Below are 20,157 nucleotides of genomic sequence, written 5' to 3'. Positions count from 1 at the left end.
TCTTTCCCCAGGACAAGGGGCGCATGGGCAAGCCAGCCGCCCCTTGTCCTGGGGAAAGGCAAAAGGCAGCATGGGAGGCCACCTGCGCCATTCGCCTTTCCCCAGGACAAGGGGTGCATGGACAAGCCGGCCGCCCATTGTCTTGCGGGGCAGGTGAATGGCACAGGCAGCCGCCGAGCCACTTGCGCTGCTGCCAGCTCCGCAGCGCACCGGGACAGCCGGCTTGCTGCGTGGGTGGGTGGGCGACCCAGGAGCATGCGCGCGCTTGCGCAAGAGCCTGACTACGGTTGCCCTGGGCGCTGGCAACCGTAGATCCGGCCCTGGGAATGTCCCCTCCCTGAGGGGAGGCGGCTCATTGACGGGTTAAAAACTCCCCCCCTCTACTCTAAGTGTGTGTGAATGTCCCCTCCCTCCCTGAAGGGAGGCGGCTCATCGCCGCCTCCCCTGCCTGCCGGCCACTGCCATCAACCACCATTCCTATATCGCTGGAAACAGCGGGGCGCCCTCCCGCTTTGGCCTTCCCGATTCCGGATCGGAAATGGGACTTGATTGGTTAGAATCGGTGGCCTGGGTTCGGCAGCGGCCCAGATCCACGAACAGCTTAATCGGTATTTTTTGGGGGATCGTGCCCATCTCTAGTTGCCAGTCCCCTGCTGCCACTCTCCACCCCCACTTACCTGGTTAGCTGGGGGGGAATGCACCTCCCAAAGTGCACTCCTGGGTGGTGTGGCATGCTCCTGCATTCCACAGTGGCCCAAGCGGCAGTGCTCCCATGGTGGCATGTGGCCTGTGCAATGACATCACTTCCTGGAAGTAACATCGTCTTGCAGGCTGGGAGTGCACATGCGCTCTGTGTGCATACTAGAGGTACATCAAAAAGGGAGATGCAGGGCCTCCCACCTCCCACCTAGGGAGTAGGAGGACCTGGCAACCCTAGGCCAGCCACACACTTGCCTCCTTCCATATCACTAGAGCTGGGGGCAAACCTGGACAGCTTGCCACTCAGGTAGGACCCGATGCAGGAGATGGGGATGGGTCCATTGTCATTGCTGGCCAGACTTGAACTGATCGACTTGTCCACAGGACTGGAGCTTGGCTTCTCCTGGCCACCAGCTTCCCACCAGTCCTGGAATATTAAAGGGCCATTTGCTTCTGGTTTTGTCTCAACGAACATCCATTTCCTTTGGTGACCTATCTGGGAAGGCAAGAGCCAGGCACCAGGTTTTGTCTTGCAGTGTCAGGTAGTCTGCTTCTGAGCAAGGAAGTTTCATTTAGTCACCAAGGCTAATGCCCGTTGATCAGCCTCTCTGCATAACCCAGAAACCTCTAGAGTTCAGAGTTGGTGTGTCATTTTGCTGGACCCACTCAAGAGTTACAGTTCCAGACCTGCTTTTCCAAAGCTGCTGTGCTCTTTGGAATAGATTGCCCTTCGCATCTGCCTTGCTTTTATTCCTCTGTCCCTTCCCTTCTTCAAGTTAGCTCAAGGTGTCCAATGGCACATAGGTCCTTGTATCGAACACATGAAGCTGCCTTTATATGGAGTCAAACCCCTTGTCAAGATCATTCTTGTCTACGCTGACTAGCAGCAGCTCTCCAGGGTCTTCCACATCACGGACTACTAGACCTTTTAGCTAGGGAGATGGGGGGTAGAACCGGGAACCTTCTGCATGCCAAGCCAGCGCTTTGTCATTGAGCCAAGACCCTTCTCCATGTGAAGGCACCTTTTACTGCATCAGACCATTAGCCCATCAAGGTCAGTATTGGCTGCTCTGACTGGCAGCGGCTCTCCAGGGTCTCAGGTTGAGGTCTTTCACATCACTTACTAGCTAGTCCTTTTAGCTAGAGGTGCCAGAAAGCAAACCAGGGATTTTATACAAAGCAAATGAGCTACCCCTGAGCTACAAACGCTCCCAAACAAGATATCTTGATCTATCTCAGTCTCTGGTGGAAAAAAGCCCTCCCCCAAATCTCCCACCTGAGGCCCTTTAGCAGGAGATGTTGAGGACGAAACCTGGGAATTTCTAGATGTAGGTATGCCAACTCCAGGTTGGAAAATTCCTGGAGATTTTATGGTTGGAGACTGGGGAGGGGAGGGACCCCAGCAGAGTATAATGCCATAGAATCCCCCCTCCAAAGCAGCCATTTTCTCCAGGGGAACAGATCTCTGTAGTCTGGAGAACAGTCATAATTCCAGGCAACCCTATCTACACGCAAAGCAGCCATTCCACCATTGAGACCAGAGGGCTAGACTGGCCACTGGACCCATCTAGTAATACTGCTCATATGGCCTTGTAGTTGGCTGTTCACAGCACAGAGATTCAAGCATCCTCCTGGGTGATGCGAAATCTCTCGGGTACCTCCTGAAATAGCTCTGTGAATCACGACTACTTTAGCTTAGTGCCTTCTTTACTCCCAGGTTTCCTTGGTGTGGTACCTTTGATTGCCACCAGCCCCTATGATTACTTTATTGTTCTGTTCTTCCCAAGGGCTTTCCACGCAATGTGCGTGCGTCTGCCTTGTAACCTTGAAGACAGAAAAATATTTTTAACATCTCATGTATTTATTGCTTGATGGAACTGGCATCCTGTGGGAATGCAGGTCGTTATCCCTGCACGTGTTCTGGGCATCTCTTTTCCACCTCCGCGCCAGGCTGAATGTCAATCACATCCACCCAACAGCTTTCCAGAAAACTTTGTGAGTGACTGGAATATTTATTCTTCAATTTCACACTGGATTTTTGCTAGCCTTCCTGCCTCATCCCCTATTCATGTCTCTTGTTAACATGCAAGCAGGTTTTAAAACGTGCAGCCAATGTCTCTGTCTGTCCCGTTGGTGTTCTGCAAATCATGGGAGGATAATAGGGGGCCCAACACTGCCTTGGCAAATGCTGGGGAATTTGGGATGTGGTGTCTGGGAAGGGTGGAGTTTGGGGAGGATTTGTTCTCACTTATAGGTGACGTTCTAAGAAATGCCATGGAGACTAGGGGACATTCCTTGAGGCAGGAGATTGAGTGTGAGGGCAGGGAATTCCCTGCAGGCTCAAACAACTGGAAAGCCTACGTCCCAATGGACATCAAAGTGCAGTGTGATGCCCAAACACAGCTGATAGCCAAGGAGGCTATTTAAGGGGTGGTGGGGACAGGCCAGACTGGACAACCTTGGCCACTTGCAAGAGTTAACGTGATTTGGTCTTTGCCAAGCTGTCCGCTCACTCCTGACTACAGACCCCCCCATTTCCTACTGGGAGGTGCCAGGCAGCACAAGAGAGTCAATTTCCACAGCCTTCTCCAGGTTTCCCTCCTGAGTGGCTGAGTTCCAGAACTATTGCAATGACTTTTCCTTCATCCTTTTAGACCAGCCACATGGATGGAGCTCTCCTATAGCAAGGGAGTGGCACTTTGTTCCCTGTCCCAAGGAGTGGGTGTTAAGTTGTCCTGAAGGGCGGTATATAACAGCAACAACAACAACAACAACATTCAATTTATATACCGCCCTTCAAGACAACGCCCACTCAGAGCATTATTATTGTTATTATTATCCCCACAGCAATAATCACCCTGTGAAGTAGGTGGGGCTGAGAGAGCTTCTAGAAGCTGTGATTGACTCAAGGTCACCCAGCTGACTTCAAGTGGAGGAGTGGGGAATAAAACCCGGTTCTCCAGATTAGAGTCCTGCCCCCCTGACATAAGCCAGGTATAGCCCTGCACAAGCCAAAGATCCCCTGTAGAGTTTCCTTGGCTCTGCCCTGCCAACTGTCTTCAAATTGCTTCCTTGGCTGTTCACTGTTAGTATATAGATTAAATACATGAAATTTTACATTTACATCCCACTTGCCCCCTTCCATTAAGCATACACTGATGATGAAGCAGCTTTTCTAGCCATCAATGAAGTTGTGCCTAACTGCTGAGAGAATTCACCACTTTGGTGTGTAGACCACAGCAGCTGGTCTCACAAGTCAGAGTGAGACATACTGGGCAGGTATGGTTCACCATGGTGCATTTGAAGCTACACAGGAGGGGAGAAGTCTGTCTTCCAATTGTCTTGACAAGGCAGAGCCATCTGGGTGGGGAAGCTTGGACTGGTGTACTGTGTCATGGGCCTGTATGATAAGGAGGCCGTTTTTAGGGTTGCCAGGTCCCCCAGGGCCCAAACCAGGGGGTGGGAGGGTCCTGGGGGGCATGCACAGAGGATGTGTGTGTCCGCTCCACAGCTAGGTGGTGGCTGGAGATCTGCTGGGATTACAACTCATCTCCAGGTCAAAGAGATCAGTTTCCCTGGAGAAAATGGCTATACTGGAGAGTGAATTCTATGGCAATATACCCTGCTGAGCCCCCTTCCCTTCCCTCCCCAAACCCTGCCCTCTCCAGGCTCAACCTCCCAAATCTCCAGGAATTTCCCAACCTGGAGCTGGTAACCCTTCCTGGAAGTGATGGTGGGTAGCTCTAGGAATCACCGGAATGCCAAAAATGTAAGGAAATGCTGCTGCAGGGCTCTCACCTGGCAATCCTAGAGACTCACGCAAGTATGGGTGGAGAAGTCTTGGATGGAGGTCCATGAAGTGCAAAATAAAAATGAAGATTCTGGGGCAACTAAAATTTAAGAACTGCTACCTAACTGCAGGACAGTTTATGTTCATTAGTGTAAACCCAGGCAGCACGCAGTCTCATTTGAAAAATTCTCTCTTCTACCGTCTCTTTTTCCTCTGTCACCACTGCAAACTAGCTTTGGATTTCGAACATCACCTTTACAGCACAGATTTTTTTAAAAAGATGGATTTCCAGAATCCAGTTCCAGGTTACAGGATGAAATACAAAATACAGGGTGTTCCATGTTGCCAGAGAATGCAAACCAGTTTTTACTGCGGTTAAGTGCACAACTGTGAAGATTGGGAGGGTTTTGATTTTTTCAAAAAGTTAAGCTAGTTTATAATGCAATGAGTGTAAATTTGACCTTGAGGGGAAAAAAAAGATCTCTGGGCCTGTGCAATGGCTTAAGAATAGCGTGTGCTGCTGAATCAGCAACTGCACTTCCTGAAATTCAATAAGCATCTTAAAAGGTGAGAGAACAATTTTGAGGAATAACAAACAAGGCAAAGACTTCATGGATGATTTCTTCTCCTTTGCTATGCTCAGTTCAAGAAAAACAAAATACAAATAAAAGCTAACTTTTAAAAAATCAGGGAGTGGAGGAAGAGATGTTAATGGACTGGCTCGCCTGTGAAACCTTTCATCCAACAATGGCACAGAATAAGATGGAAAACAGGTGAGTATTTGCCCAATTGAAACCTTCTATCCCAATGAAACTACCATTTGGACCGATAAACTGAAACCTGAGAATATTCTGCAGCACGGCTTAAGCATTATATGCCATTAATTGTTTGTATTTTCTTTTTAAGTGTCACCCAGTTTATTTCTGTTTACAGTCCCTGTTTTCTCCCCTGTAGCATAATCATGGGAAAACATAAACCATATCCAAAACTTTCTTGGCTGGAGGCTTTCAAAATAAATTCTGCAAAGCTGGCATCTGGAAAGCAAAGTTGAGCATCTTGGGAAAACAGGACCAGGCTGGATTGTGAACCTTATACATCATGGTTTTTAAAAAATACTTCTAAATGCTTGTAAAGTGCAAGGCAAGCATAATTAATGTTGTAAGCCTAGGCACAAGACGTGTGACTGCTCTAAAAAAATTGGCATCATTAGTAGAGACAAGGAAATGCCTCTTGCTTGCACCAAAAAGCAATTCAAGGCTATGGGATGCTGGAAAGAAACTTCCATTTGGCCCACTCTCCGTTACTCCTAATAGCACTCCACAGCTATCTCTCAAATAACTCAATCCTTTTAATATTAAATTATGGCTTTGTTTCAGAATCCCTGAGGCTGTATCCTATTTGCTGTATCCTAATTTGCTTTTGATAATGGAGATGATAATGGAGAAATATTAACAAAATGGTAAATAAATATGAGTCATTTGTTCTAGGCATAGAGCTGATATTGTGCCACTGCTTTCCAAATTTATGAATTCTGTGGACATGCAGGTTTTTTTCAAGCCTGAATTAAACCTCATCCTCTTTGGACCCAGTTAGAATCCTATACTTACCAAAACCTATTAAACACCACCCTTCTGGATATTAAAGACTTCCGAAGATGCCTGCCCAATTGTATTTATTTACTTCATTTATCCCTTACTTTTCTCTCCCACTGGGAACCCAAAGTGGCTCACGTCATTCTCCTCTCCTCCATTTGATCCTTGCAACGACCTTGCGGAGTAGATCAGGCTGAGAGTGTGCTACCAACCCAAGGTCGCAGTGTGAGTCTGCTCTGGAGGAGGAGTTCACACTTTGATGTAACTCTTTAATGTAACTTCTTAACTCTTGATTTAGTATTGCTTATTATAGTGTTCTACTACAGCTGAGGAGGGAAGGTGGCATAGTATAGCCTCATCTTGGAAGCTAAGCAGGGTCGGCTCTGCTCAGAACTTGGATGGGAGGCCACCAGAGAAGACTGGAGTTGATCTGCAGGGGAGGGTGATAGCAAACCACTGCTGCCCCTCACTTGCCTTGAAAACCCTTTGATGGGCTTGCTATGTGAGTTGCAACTTGATGGCACATTATGTACAAATGAAATCTGTGTGCCTGGGTTGTACAGCACAGGATTTGCTATTGATCTGGAAAGTTTTGAGCCTGCACTCACAGTAGCCAGTAGCCAGTTGACTAGTCTACCACTGAATGCTACTGATTATGTGGCACAAAAGCACCACAGCCACTGGAAATACATTATGTGCTCAATTGTTGACCATATATCAGACCTTCAAAACAACGAGTGCCCGGCTTGAGAGAAAAGAGAGCATTGCAAACAGGGAATATTCGATTTTTAGTGCATTATTTATGAGAAATGCAGCGTTACTGGGAATTTGATAAAATCGCTTCAAGGGCTGGATGTGATTCACGGGCTGCACGTTCACAATCTTCGGTCTCTATATGGTACTTGTACAATATTGTTAATCTTGCCTGTCAGAATGCCTCTCTTTCATGAAGATGCCTCCCAACGCTGCTTCTTGCAAACTCCGGCTCAGCTGGACCCTCTCTTTTTCTCTCCTTCCTGCTAAGGTTAGAGTGGAGCCGCTTGCCATCAAGAGTGGTCTAAAAGCCTATTGATCTTTTGAGGAGCTTCACACAGTTGATCTAGTTCCACAGAAGAGTCATCTTTCACAGTGAAATCTGAAGCTCCTGTCAAAGCCCATTGAGTTTAATGGAATTAGAATGGTGCAGCCCTGTTTAGGATTCTGTTGTTAGCTGCAGCTTTCTGGTGATAATCTTTAAACTTGCAAGGCGGGTTTTTTCCCCAGTGTTCATCGACAATAGGTCTGTCAGTGGCTACTAGCCATGGTGACTAAAGGGAACCTCCACATTCAGAGGCAGTCAACCTCCGAATACCAGTGCCAGGAGGCAAGAACAGGGGAAGGTCTCAGCCCCCATATCTTGCTGGCCCTCTGGAGTCACTGTAGGCCACTGTGTGAGATAGGATGCTGCACTAGATGGACCAGTGGTATGATCCAGCGGGGCTTGTCTGTTCTTCTTATGTTCTTAAGCTGTTTAAAACAGGAGCCCAGTGGGACCTTAAAGACCACAGCTGCATTTATATTAAAAATGGGTTGTTTGCAGCTTATTATATACATGCATCCGCCTAACTGAGGCACACTTCATGCATCTAACAAAGTGACTCTTGACTCCTGAAAGCTTGTGCTGGGATACATTTTGTTATTTTTTAAGGTTTTTGCTGTAATTACCCATTTGATATGGTATCACCCTACAAATGGGCAAAATCACATTCTATGTAGTGGCCCCTTTTGGAGTGGCCTGCCTGATGAGGTTAGAAAGGCTCCCACTCTCCAGGCTTTCCATAACCTACACAAAACTCAGTTATTCAAGAGGGCCTTTTTTACCGGTAGGGGGCTGTACTATAAGGAAATGGCACAGAGAGATGCTTTGGAAAAAGGATAGGGACTGCAGACTATACTACTTGGTACTGACTGTTAACCTATTGCATTGTTTAGGATGTTCCAGCCATACTTCATATTGACGTATACTATGTAATCTACCTTGAGTTTTGCCAAGCAAGGTAGACTATGTACATAATTTAAATAAATAAAAGAATTCAAGGCTGCTGGCAACTTTTTTTTTATTTGAAATTTATTAACACCTCAAAACAGTGGAAATGTTTATACCTCTTCATGCATATGAACAGCCAAGCGATGTCCCAACAAACGCTGCTTGACGCATGCCTAGTCATTGCTGGATGACTTGCTGTTCATATACAAATAAGCCAACCCAGAACAAAAACACCACAGAACGAACACCACAGAACGAAATTTCAGATCCTATATTCCATCAGGACTAATAGATTAAGTGGTTGCGAATCAGTACTTTGCTGGTTCGAATCCCACTACTGTCATAAGTTAAGCAGGTGGCCTTGGGTAAGCCCCAGCTCCCCAGCTGTATTGTGGGGATGATAACAACACTTACCTTGTTCACCGCTCTAAGTGCAGCACTAATCTGTCTAGAAGAGTGATATATAAGTGCAGTTATTGTTACTATTATTATTTGCATTTCTAGAAATCATTCTAATGCAAGGCTGATGTTGAGAACTGGCTTAGTCAAGCGGCTCAGAGGCTGACATTCTAAGTCCCTAGTTTGAATGCTGCCATTTGTGTGGACTCAACACAGACCCTGTTATATGAACTCTGGCAAGTTACTTTCCTTGAGGCAACTCCAGAGGCAGATTGGCCCTGTAACTTACTGGGAAAGTTTCTGGTGGGTAGCTGTCCTGGAGGGCCACTGGCAGTCAAGAGCAAGATGGGCTCCGTACCAGCAGTGCTGGTAAGTCTGCTCAAATTGGTCTTGTCTGGTGGCAGCACTGAAGGAAGTGGCAGGAGGAACAGCTGGCTGGATCTAAGCTGCATTGGGACCTAGGCCATTTTTCACATCCTTTCCCCACATCTGTGAGATCATAACAGTGACCCACTTTGCAAAACTGTTGTAAGCATTGCAACAAGGATAATTATGGGAAGTGCTTTGGATGCTCCAAAATGATAATGGGGTCCATTTAATCCAATGCAAATGGGACAAGTGTGCAGAAGGTGTTTTTCTCAGTCTCTGGTCCTTTAACCCAAATGGCTCCTGGAGGTCAGGGTACCTTCAGAAATGATACAAAGGGATGTAGCAAGAAAGGGAAATGGCAACCCCCCCCCCCCCCGGCTCTTGCATTAGCATCAATACATAAGAAGAGTCTTGCTGGATCTTCTAGTCCACCACAGCTGACCTGAAACCCTGGGCGGCCCACAGCAGGGCACAGAGGCAAAAGTGACTGCTGACCCCTAGAAACTGGAATTCAAAGGTATACTGCCTCTGAGCATGGAAGTCCAGTCCTGCCTTGATTGAGAGTAGCAACAGGCAGCATCGTTCTCATGGGCCCGCCAAATGTTGGGGGTGTGTGTGTGTGTCTTTTCTGTGGGGCATGAGAAGAACCAGCTGATAGTCCCAGCTTGCGATGCTGAATCCTATTTCCTTGCTTTACTATCCACATTTTGCCATTTGAATCTGTATTTGAAATTCAACACAAGGCAACTGATTTAGACTTGCTGGCATCCCAGGACAGGTTTGATTTTTGCCAGACATCAAATCTGAGATGTCATTAGCTTATAACTGTGAAACTGCGTGCTATTAAAAAATTGCACATTGAGTATCAAATGTTGTAAAATATCAGCTGTTACTTAAATGAAATTCCACTGGGTATAGGTATGAAATTTTTGCACCTCCAGGGAATAATTGCTAGTAAAACATTTGTAACAGGAGAGAGCAAAGACCTCTGATAGGAGGATGTTAAAAATCACCTTCCTTCACCTGAGCCTGCTCTTTTGCCAAATGTTGACCTGCAGGTTCCAAATGTGGCCAAGCCAGTCGCAAAAAAATTCAGGTCAAATATTTGAGGTTTGTCACCTCCAAATGCTGATGCAGTGTCTGGCAGCCATTCCAAAAATGGCAGTGCTTTTGACAAAGTCACTTATGATTCACACTGGCAAAATAAGCATGACCTGTTCTTAAGTATCAGCAAGCTTACAATATTAATTTTCGATCCATTGCTCCAAATCATCTTTATTATCATTAGGTTGTAGGTTGTTTGCCTCAATTTTGTTGCTGGTGTCACAAGCGTGTTTCATTTTCACTGTTGTTTTCACCATTTGTGTAGGATTTACGTCCCAAGTGTATGTAGCAGATGCAAAAATAAATGTGCAGTGTTAAGGTGATGGGAAAATTTAGAGCAAGGAACCAGAAAATGATGCTAATGTGAAATGAATGGAAGCTGGCTACTCACCTCTGTTTCATCAGCAGCACTGCCAATTCCTAGCATCAATCAAAGGCAACTGAGGTCTCCACACATTTTTTCCCTTTCATAGCTGCACTGTGTCATGGGACTTGTAGTCTTATAGCTGTGCATTCGTGGGCACAAGTATATGGTTCATTACAAGCAAGATCATTTTGTGATCATTTGGTGATAAACATTAGGAATGCTACTGCATGTTGCAACCCCACGGCTTGAACATTAAACCCCTGTTTTGATTTTGTTTCCCCTCTGGTCTGCTTCATGTGCTCAATAGTGCCAGTTCAACAAAACCAAAATGGGAATTTTGAGGTAAAATGATTGAGCTGTTATTTATCACATGGTGTTCACTTACCTCACACCAGGTTCTCCCAATCTGCTCCAAGATACCATAATTTATGGTAATAAGAAATTTTGTCTCATTCTCATGACCTTAATATACTCTTACCCAGTTAATGTGAGAAGAATTCACCCATTATGACTCTGAATTTCCCCCTGGTGGCCTTCTTATTTCAGCCTCCATTTCCTGCTCAGCCTCAGTGTTTTGTCAGGCAGGAAGGAAACACAAGTGGCTGTGAAAGGCCAGGAACCACATATTGCAAATATCTTGAATGCATTTCCACGTGGTTGCCTCAAATTGCTTCTGCACACTCCATTAAAAAAAAAAAAGATACATTCAAAGCATCCACAAAGTCTTAGAAATTCACCTTGGGCCAATCAGTCTCTTTCTTAGCCTAACCCTAGGGTTGTGAGGAGAAAATTTAGAAGAGGAAAATGATGTCAGCTGCTCTGGATTCCCATTGGGGAGAAAGGCAGGAAATAAGTGAAATAAATAAAAGGTGGCTGCAGGACAGCTCTTAGTGGTTTATTTAGCCATTTATACCCTGCTTTTCTCCCCAACGGGGTCCTCCCTGAAGCAACTTGCAAGAGCATTCTTCCCACCTTTGTTTTATCCTCTACCTGTGAGGTAGGTTAGACTGAGAGAAGGTGACTGGCCCAAGCAGGCTACCATGGCAGAGTGAGAATTTGAACCTGGGCCTGCCAAATCCTAGTTTTGTCACTTAGCGTTCTGAAATTCTCTTCAGTGAGGAGTCCAGGGAAAGAAAGCAGCCAGGAGCAGTGTATGCCTCAGCATCTAAGGGGCAGGGCAACAGCTTTCAGTATGGTCGTATGGACCACAGCAATGCCACCATTTTGAGGATGCTCTGGTGCTTTTATTTATTTACAAAATTTATACAACCTGCCATCAAAGGTAGCTAATATTAAAACCATTCATAGTAAAAACATGTCTTGAAAACCAGATCAAAACATTAAAAAACAGGAGGAAGGAGGGGACAGTGTGGGAATATCAGATGAAACAAAAGATGGCTATTCTCTTGCTACACAGCCAAAATTTTTCATAACCAACCCCACCCCAATTGTTTGGTGTCAACTTCGCAGGAGGCCCAGTAGAGAAGATGAAGCCTCTCCCTCGCCTAGCATCAACTGTCTGTCCTAGAATTCTGTTGCTGGAAGGTTCCGGGGCTTAGCTGTGCCAATGAGTGAACCATGGCTGCCTCTAGTAGCAGGTCAACTTCTGCGTGAGTAACTTGGGTGGAGATTGGGGAGGGCCTCTCTAGAGCCCTGCCCTCAGACTCCCAGTGGAGTGCAGTCAGCAGCCTTTGGACTGTACTGGGAAGGGGGGGCAGGAATTGGTCTTTGGGCCTGGAACACAGTTCAAATCTGTGAGGATCCCAGTGGGTTCTGGTGGGAGAGTGATAAACTCTGGAAAGGAGACAGAGAGAGAGAGAGAGAGAATTGTGCTTTTGTTGCCTTCACTGGGGAAATGTTTGTAGTAATTTCTTAGGTAGCATCAATCTCTGAAGCTGTTGAGCTGAGACCCCAGAGGGACATAGTGTATAGTTGTCAGCTACAGGTTGTGAACTTCCTAAAGAATTGGGCATGGAGCCTGGAGAGGGTAGAGTTTGGGGAGGGACCTCAGTGGGGTGTAATGCCATAGAGTTCACCCTCCAAAGCAACCTTTTTCTCCTGGGGAATTCATCTCTGCAGTCTGGAGATCAGTTGTAATTCTGGGAGATCTCCAGGCCGCGCCTGAAGGATGGCAACCATAGGTCAAATTCTACAGAGTGAGTAACTATTCAGATATTTTCAGCCATGTTGGTCTGCAGTAGAACAGCACTATTTTAGTCCAGCGTCACCTTAAAAGACCAACAGGAGTGTCAGGATATAAACTTTTGAAAATCAAAGTTCCCCTCATCAGATACTACAAAGGGAGCTTTGACTCTCAAAAGCCTATACCATGAAAATCTTGTTGTCTTTAAGGTGTCTCAGCAACTGTTCAGTTGCCTTCAGAATGTGACTTTGCTGACCTGCCCCTGCTTGGTGTCACAGAAACCAACAAAAGACAAGGCTCATTTTGCTGAAGGAACTGCCTAGATAATCTAGGTTTACACACAAGCAAATCCCAAAAGGCCAATAATCATTACTATAAGCAGGATTTTCTGAAAAGCAGGGCAGGAGGCATTCTCCTCACCCAGAAGGCCAAGATCACACTGAAGAAGGCCACTGGGCCGATTTTGCTAGAAACACAGTTGTGGCTGTCCCCTTGTCCTTGGTGTTTTGCATAGCCACGAGCGCCAAAAGATGACTTTTGATACCTGAAAGTGAACTATGCGATTGTTGCATTATGATTCGTGCTGCTCAGAATTGACCTTTTCCCTTAGTGAGAATGGAAATAATTCCGGTAGCAAGCAACCAAGCAGTGAGTTCTTTGTCACCTCCCTAGGAATTGTCTCAGAGGCTCCAGGAAGGGTTAATGCTTCTGAAGCACATGCCCACACTCCAAACTATAAAGAGTTCTCTGAACAAGCAGGGAATTCCCAAACAGAAATCTTGGGTTACCACCCACCAGCTCTCTGCAGCTCAGCAATGGGACTTCCTTGTCATGGGTCCAAATGAGTGCTCTTGAATCTGGGCCTCAGTAGCTTTTCTTCATGTGTCTTCCCCCTCCTGGCCTTCTGTGAATTTGCCCCTGGGGAGGTAGTCTGTTGCTGTGTTGTGAAGAGTCACCTCCTACAGACAGAGTAGTTTTTCTCAGAATATCTCCAACAATTTATAAAGCTGGATCTCTTCCAAGGGGTGGGACCTGGAGTTCTCCTGAAATTACAACTGATCTCCAGACTATAGAGATCAGTTCCCCAGGAGGAAAAGGCAGCTTTTGAGGACAGACTCTTTGGCATCACATCCCCACTGAACCCCCTCCCCTTTCCAAATCCTGCCTTTCCCAGGGACTGCCTCCAAATCTCCAGAAATGTCCCAAGGTAGAGTTGGCAGCCCCTCTCGGTAGGGCAGCCAGGTCCCCCAGTGGCGCAATAACAGCACTTCCAGAGCATCCAGCTTCTCCCACTCCTGCTGGGAGGGTAAGTGGACAGGACAACCCTGTTTCTTGGCCTGTAACTTGTCTGTTTGTCTCCTCTCCAGATGTGTAGCACTGACAAATGCAGATTATGTGAATATCCGATTCCTTTGGAAAAGATTGTTTGAAGAAGCAGAGGAAAACGGCCGAACCATCATCATCAAGTACAACCAGCTCAGTTTTTTTGGTGTGGGGAGTCTTCAATCATTTCCTTCCATCTCTCCCAACAGCAGCAGTTTCAGGGCTGGGTATTTTTAGTGTCCTTCACAATGTTGTGCAGTTGAAGCCTTTACAGCAATTTTTCTACCCTCAGTGCAAAGGGTGCTTATAGGGGCCGCTGGGAGTGATATTACATCACTCTAGGGATAGCTGGAAACTGGCAGAGAGTGTGATGTCACTTGTGGGTTTTCCACTGTGTGCAACACTGGCATTTAAACTTTTTCCTGCCACCACTACAACTGGCAGCTGGCAATGAAGGTTGACAGCAGGAGACCTGGCAATCTGAAGTGTGTAGAAAAAAGATCCAGGTTGCACCAGAAGTGAAGTAATTGCCCGGGGATGCAGGCACCCATTTTGCCAGTGTACCTCCTGGCCTGACTCTCCCCTTCCTGATAGCTTCTCCCCCTGCCAGCCAGGTGAGCAGTGGTGAGAGGTGGGAGCTGGGGGTGGGAGCTCCCATGCCTTAAATGGGGGGGGGGTGGCAACCCTATGTTCTCTGTGCAACAGAGGACTATGCGTGCAGCCATGTGCCAATTACCACTGGCGTGTGGGTGCATAGCAGTCTGTTGCAAAATGCAGCAGTATTGTCACTGCTGAGCCCAGGTTCCAGAGCAGATGAACAACTCTTTCCTCAAAGCTGAATACTGCAGGCCTCACTGTATCTTCCAATGTAAATTCATGTGTTACCCCCACCACTACTGCTCAGTAGTCAAGTTGCCAGGTATCTGGTTTTCACCCAGACAGTTGGTTTTTTTTTTTAGTTCGACTGTAAGGGAAAACTGCATAGAAAATGTCGGACATGTAGGAGCAGCAGGCTGAGGCAAGCAATCAATGTCCAACAGCAGCGGATGGCCTCTCTCCCTGCTCCCAGCCTCTGCCTCTCACTACCACTCACATGGCTGGTGGGGGGGGGGGGGGAAGGCCCTCAGGAATAGGCCTGAGAGGCAAAAAACCTCCCGGGTCCGTATGCAGTGGGTCCCTATGGGTGCAATGATGCTTCTGGGAGTGATGTCATCATGCCCAGGAGGAGCATGCCCACCACTGGATGCAATGATGTCATTCCAGGAAGCAATATTATCGTGCTGTGACAGGAGCAAGTGCTAGGGTTACCAGTCCCCTGCTGTGGGCAGGGGATCCCCTGCTCCCACCCTCCATCCCCCGCCCCTCTTACCTGGCCGGCGGGGGGGGGACACGCCTCCTGGATCGTGCTCCTGAGCGGTGCAGTGCACTCCTGTGCACCGCAGCAGCCAGATTAGGGCCAAACTGGGCCAGATTCAGGCTGAATCATGCTGCTGTGGAGCACGGGAGCGCTCCCGCGCTCTGCAGTGGCCCTAATGGTGCCGGAAGTGACATCATTGCACAGGACAGGATGGTTCGGGTTAGTGCGAGAGATCAGGAAAGGTGAATTCTGGGCCCCCTGCTCCAGCTGGGAGGGTAGGAGGACCTGATAACCCTATCAGTGACCAAGGTTTGAATCCCTGCTTTGCCATGGAAATTTGCTGGGTGACCCTGGGCCTGTTAAACACTCTCAGTCAAACTTTACTAACAGTGCTGCTGTAAGAATAAAAATGGAGAACTACAGAGTGACAGACGCCACATTGGGTCCCCACTGGGGAGAAAGTCGGGCTATCAATGAAGCAGATAAATAAGTGTCTCCATACGAGTGGCAAAAGACGCATTGTTCTTGCTGTGATATACTAATAAATTATTACACTCAGTGTGCAGGAAAAGATAATAGAAAATGGGGACAACATAACGTCTGCAGAGGACTGAGTCATTCTTATGACCAACACACATACCATAGAATGTGCATTTGAATCCCCACATTTATCAGGCACTGGGCTCTCTGATTTTATTTTGAAAGGAAACACACATAGCAGGATGCATGTGCAATCCCTATAACATGTGAACAGGGCTCATATCGAATGACTTCTGCACTTTTCAGCCTGGCCTCAACCAGCTGCTTTCTTTGCCTCTCCCCTTTCACCAAGGCAAGCAGCTAGGGTTGCCAGGTCTCCTTATGCTCCCAGTGGGAGGGGAGAGGGACCCAGCACTTATTTTTTTCTTCTCCTCACCTGTTTGGGGCCCAAATCAGCCTGGTGCAAAGTGCAGGTGTGTTCCTGGGGCCTGTACAATGACATCACTCCTAGGAGCGACATCATCGTGCTGCGCCAGGAGCGTGCCTGGGGAGCCTGTTCCCCCGCCTCTTTCCATCGCCAGCCAGCTGAGGGATCTGGCAGCCCTTCAAACAGCTTAGGAGGATTATGGTGGGTGGGCAGTGTCTTGGAAGAAAAATGAAAAAGAAAGTGCCTTGTCTACTTTCAGGAAGTTCTTAACATAGAGTTCTGACAATTCCTAGTAGGATTGCCAGGTCCAGGCTGGGAAATTCCTGGAAATTTTGGGTGTGGAGCCTGGAGAAGGCAGGGTTTAGGGAGGAGAGGGGCCTTAGAATGGTATAATGCCATAGAGTCTACCCCTCCAAAGCAGCCATTTTCTCCGGGTGAACTGATCTCTGTCACCTGGAGACCAGTTGTAATTCCGGGAGATCTCCAGCCACCATGTGTGGCTGGCAACCCTAATTCCTAGAGCTACCCAGAAGTATGGTAAGAACTTTGGTCTTTATCATAGAGTGTTTCCTAGAGCTACCTGCTGTTACTTCTGTCACGAGGCCTTATTTTTCTTTTTTACTTTTTCTCAGAGTGGTCAAACCTGGCTTGGTGGGCCTAGCTGCAGTACTAGAGTAGCCAACCGGTTAGTGGCTGGAGATCTCCTGAAATTACGACCGATCTCTGGGCCACAGACATCAGTTCCCCTGGAGGATGGACTCTATGGCATTATACCCTGCTGAGGACCCTCCAATCCATAAATCCATGTGGCTGGCTGGATAAGTCTGTGGGGGGTGCTCCACCCCCCTGGTCTGGTTCCTGGGTTGGTTTTTTTCATCAGCCATTTTTAGCTCATGGTAATGGTGTCTTCTCAATGCAGTTTTTTTACAGATTACCCCGAAAGCAAGCAGTACTTCAAGACCGTCCCAACTGAAGGTGACCTACAAAGGAACCCCCAGGTGGCCGTACATGGCCGGAGAGTCATGATCGCTTTCAACCAAGTGATTGAAAACATAGAGAACTGGCAGCAGGTCTGCAAGCTGCTGGCACGCTTGGTGGACAGCCACAAGAACAACCACAAAGTGCCGCCCATGATGTTCCAGGTACTGGAGCCCAGCAAGAGGGAGGTGGTGGGAGAAGAGGATGCTGTGTGGGGAAGCTGGTGGAGGCAAACCCACTGGGCTGCTTATCGTGCCTGAGTAGGTTTGCTAACCCCTAGGCGGGGCCTACATTTCTCCCAGAATTACAACTGATCTCCAGGGGCTTTCAGTGCACCTTGAGGAAGTGCAGCTTCAGGGGGCAGATTTTATGGTATTTTGTTCCTGCAAAGCTCCCTCTCTTAGCACTGCCCCCAAACCTCCAAGCATTTTCCAAGACAGGGGCCCTTTTCACACTGCTTACCTTCACTTGCAATGACATGGAAGATCGTGCTAAAAACGCGGAAGATTGCGTTTTCTTGCTCAAGATTTGCGTGACGTCGCGCAAATCTCACGCAAGAAAATGCAGTCTTCCACGTTTTTAGCATAATCTTTCGCGTCGTTGCAAGTGAAGGTAAGCAGTGTGAAAAAGGCCAAGATTGACAATCCAGGATGTGTAGTTAACCTTCCTTCCTTGCCAGATTAGAGGGCTAGAGACTCGTTTGCTGGCCACCTACTTTGTGGTGGGCCTGTCCACATCTGCACCAGGCTAGGGACTGGCCTTCAATCTCCTCAGCAGTGTCCTTTGCTTCTAGGGCAGCCACAGTCAGAAAGGGGAACTCCCTCCTTCTTTAAGGTGCCTGGCAGAGGAGAAGGGGCAGAGCAGGCTAGGTCTTCTGGGGTAATCAGGTCAAGAGAGCTTCTCTCCATCTGCAGGGCAGTCCCAGCTTTGATTTCCCAGATGCTCTGACCTTGGAGGGCTGTAACAGATTGCTGAAGCCACCAAGGCAGGACTTCGAGCCTTCTGCAAACATTCTGTTCCATTCCTGTTTATGAGAACTGGGAGCCCACCAGCTGCATGTATTAGGAGATTGTGGGTCCTTGTGATGCATCTGAAATGTGCAGTCACTGTCTCTTGTGACTTGGATTTTCTGCGAAGGTAGGCTTCCATTAATGCTGACCAAGATCCCTGATTTTTTTAGAGTTCTGGTTCACATGACCATACTCACATGGAAAATACATGTGTTGCCCAATTCACATGAGACAGTGACTACAGGTATTGGATGCATTGTGGAGACCTGTGCAGCTGGTAGGCTCTCAGGTTGCATGAATAGGATGGAACAGAATACTTGCATATGCCTTCTGAATATTTTATTTATTGATTTTCATGTATAGTCTGCATTTCTCACTGGGGCTCAAGTGGATGGGGCCTCAGTGTGAGTCAATGCAGTCAATGGGGTAAGACCAGGGCTTTTTTTCAGCTGGAACGTGGTGGAATGGAGTTCTGGAACCTGTTGAAAATGGTCACATGGCTGGTGGCCCGCCCCCCCTGATCTCCAGACAGAGGGGAGTTTAGATTGCCCTCTGCGCTGCGGAAGGCAGTCTAAACTCCCCTCTGTCTGGAGATCAGGGGGCGGAGCTACCAGCCATGTGACCATTTTCTCCAAGGGCAATTTTAAACTTTAAAAAAGTCCCCCCTTGTTCCAGCTGACCCAAAGTGATGTCATTGTGCGGTCCTGGGAGTGTGTGCGCACTTTGCGCACACACATGTGATACCAGGGGCACCACCTCCCACCAAGAGTTGCCCCTTCTGCTGGCAACCCACTGAGTTCCACCACCTCTTTTCCCCGAAAAAAAGCCCTGGGTAAGACATCTGGTAACCAACATAATAGGATTAGGATTACAGAAATCTGAAACAAAGCATAAAGCATTAAAATGTCACATGATGAAGAACATGATATTGCATAAATAAAAATGCAGTTAGAGCAGGACGATGTCTACAGCTGAAAGGCAAGACATACTATACACAGTGGAATATACGATAGTCCTGTTAACTTTAAAAAAAGAGAACCTGCCTGAACAATTCCTTTATAATGTGGCCCCATTACCTTTATAAATACGTGTTCCTGATTATTCAGTTTTGCATAGTTTTTGAAATGCCAGGAGAGTGGAAGCTCCTCTAAGGTGGAGGCTACTACAGAGAATGCACGTGCACTGCCGTCTGTTGATCTTGCCCTTTTGCAGGGAAGTACGGGTAGAAGGATCAGCTGAGTGAAGCAGAGCATTCAAGGAAAGGCAGTCCTGCAGATATGAGGGTCCGAGGTCATGAAGAGCTTTGCTGCATGTGATAGCCTGTACATTGAACTGAACTCTTATTCTTCCTTGTACAGCGTTTGTTTCGGACAATGCTGAATATCTGCCAAGACCTCATGGGCAATGAGCTCACCAATGACATGTTGGTTACTTGGGACAAGTTCTTTCGGGTGCTCTACGAAGAAATCACAGTCGCTTATGGTCGGAAACGCCTTCTTTAGAACAAGATTCCCCAGCGTTTCCCCCGTCCTCCTTTGTATATTTATATCAGTGGAATTGAAGCAATAAAAGGTGTGTGGAGTATAAGCATAAGCATTCGTTCTGATCTCTTTCTCCGAGGAGTTTGTGTTCACCCTGGTCAGATATGGGATGGAAGCTGTTCTTTGCAAGAGCAGGGCCAATCTGCCACAGAGTTGGTCCAGTGCTATCAAAAGGAATCAGCCTGAGCTGGAGCTGCAGTTTCGAAACAGAACAGACATTGGCCGAATCCACATTACCTTCGCGCGTCCCGGTGTTGCGCTAAATGTCCGCGAAACACCCGGAAGTATAGAGTCTTTCAAGCGCGATTTCTGAAATCGCGCTTGAAAGACTCTATACTTCCGGGTGTTTCGCGGACATTTAGCGCCGTGCGGAGGTAATGTGGATTCGGCCACTGTCCGGTGTCTAAAAGAGAGTAACAATGGTGTTTTGCAAAATTTGCCTGCAGAAGAAACTGCACTGCTGTGGGGCTGCCAACCCACAGGGGCATGACTTGCCTCGCTTCTGAAAACAAAGGGAATAATTTGGCAGCCTGGAATACCTTTTTGGGGGCA

At 47.4% G+C, this 20,157-nt stretch overlaps 1 protein-coding gene across 1 annotated transcript; it reads left to right on the top strand.

Moving 5' to 3' along the window:
- Window positions 1-5,236: 5,236 nt before the first annotated feature.
- Window positions 5,237-19,566, top strand: LOC129339077 (cytoglobin-like). The gene is made up of 4 exons (XM_054993683.1): window positions 5,237-5,262; window positions 13,857-13,978; window positions 17,007-17,218; window positions 19,423-19,566. Exons 1-4 carry the CDS (start codon window positions 5,237-5,239, stop codon window positions 19,564-19,566), a joined length of 504 nt encoding a protein of 167 aa, XP_054849658.1.
- Window positions 19,567-20,157: the final 591 nt, after the last annotated feature.

Source organism: Eublepharis macularius, chromosome 12 (assembly GCF_028583425.1).
Source record: "Eublepharis macularius isolate TG4126 chromosome 12, MPM_Emac_v1.0, whole genome shotgun sequence".
In the NCBI taxonomy this organism is placed as follows: domain Eukaryota; kingdom Metazoa; phylum Chordata; class Lepidosauria; order Squamata; family Eublepharidae; genus Eublepharis; species Eublepharis macularius.
The sequence above is the reverse complement of the archived record's forward strand: the minus strand, read 5'-3'. Positions and strand labels throughout refer to the sequence as shown.

Excerpts from the sequence above, each read along its gene's own strand:
- LOC129339077 (XM_054993683.1), top strand. The coding sequence starts at position 5,237 with ATGGCACAGAATAAGATGGAAAACAG. Across the intron at positions 5,263-13,856 it reads CAGAATAAGATGGAAAACAG|ATGTGTAGCACTGACAAATG; the intron begins GTGAGTATTTGC and ends TCTCCTCTCCAG. Across the intron at positions 17,219-19,422 it reads TGCCGCCCATGATGTTCCAG|CGTTTGTTTCGGACAATGCT; the intron begins GTACTGGAGCCC and ends TTCCTTGTACAG.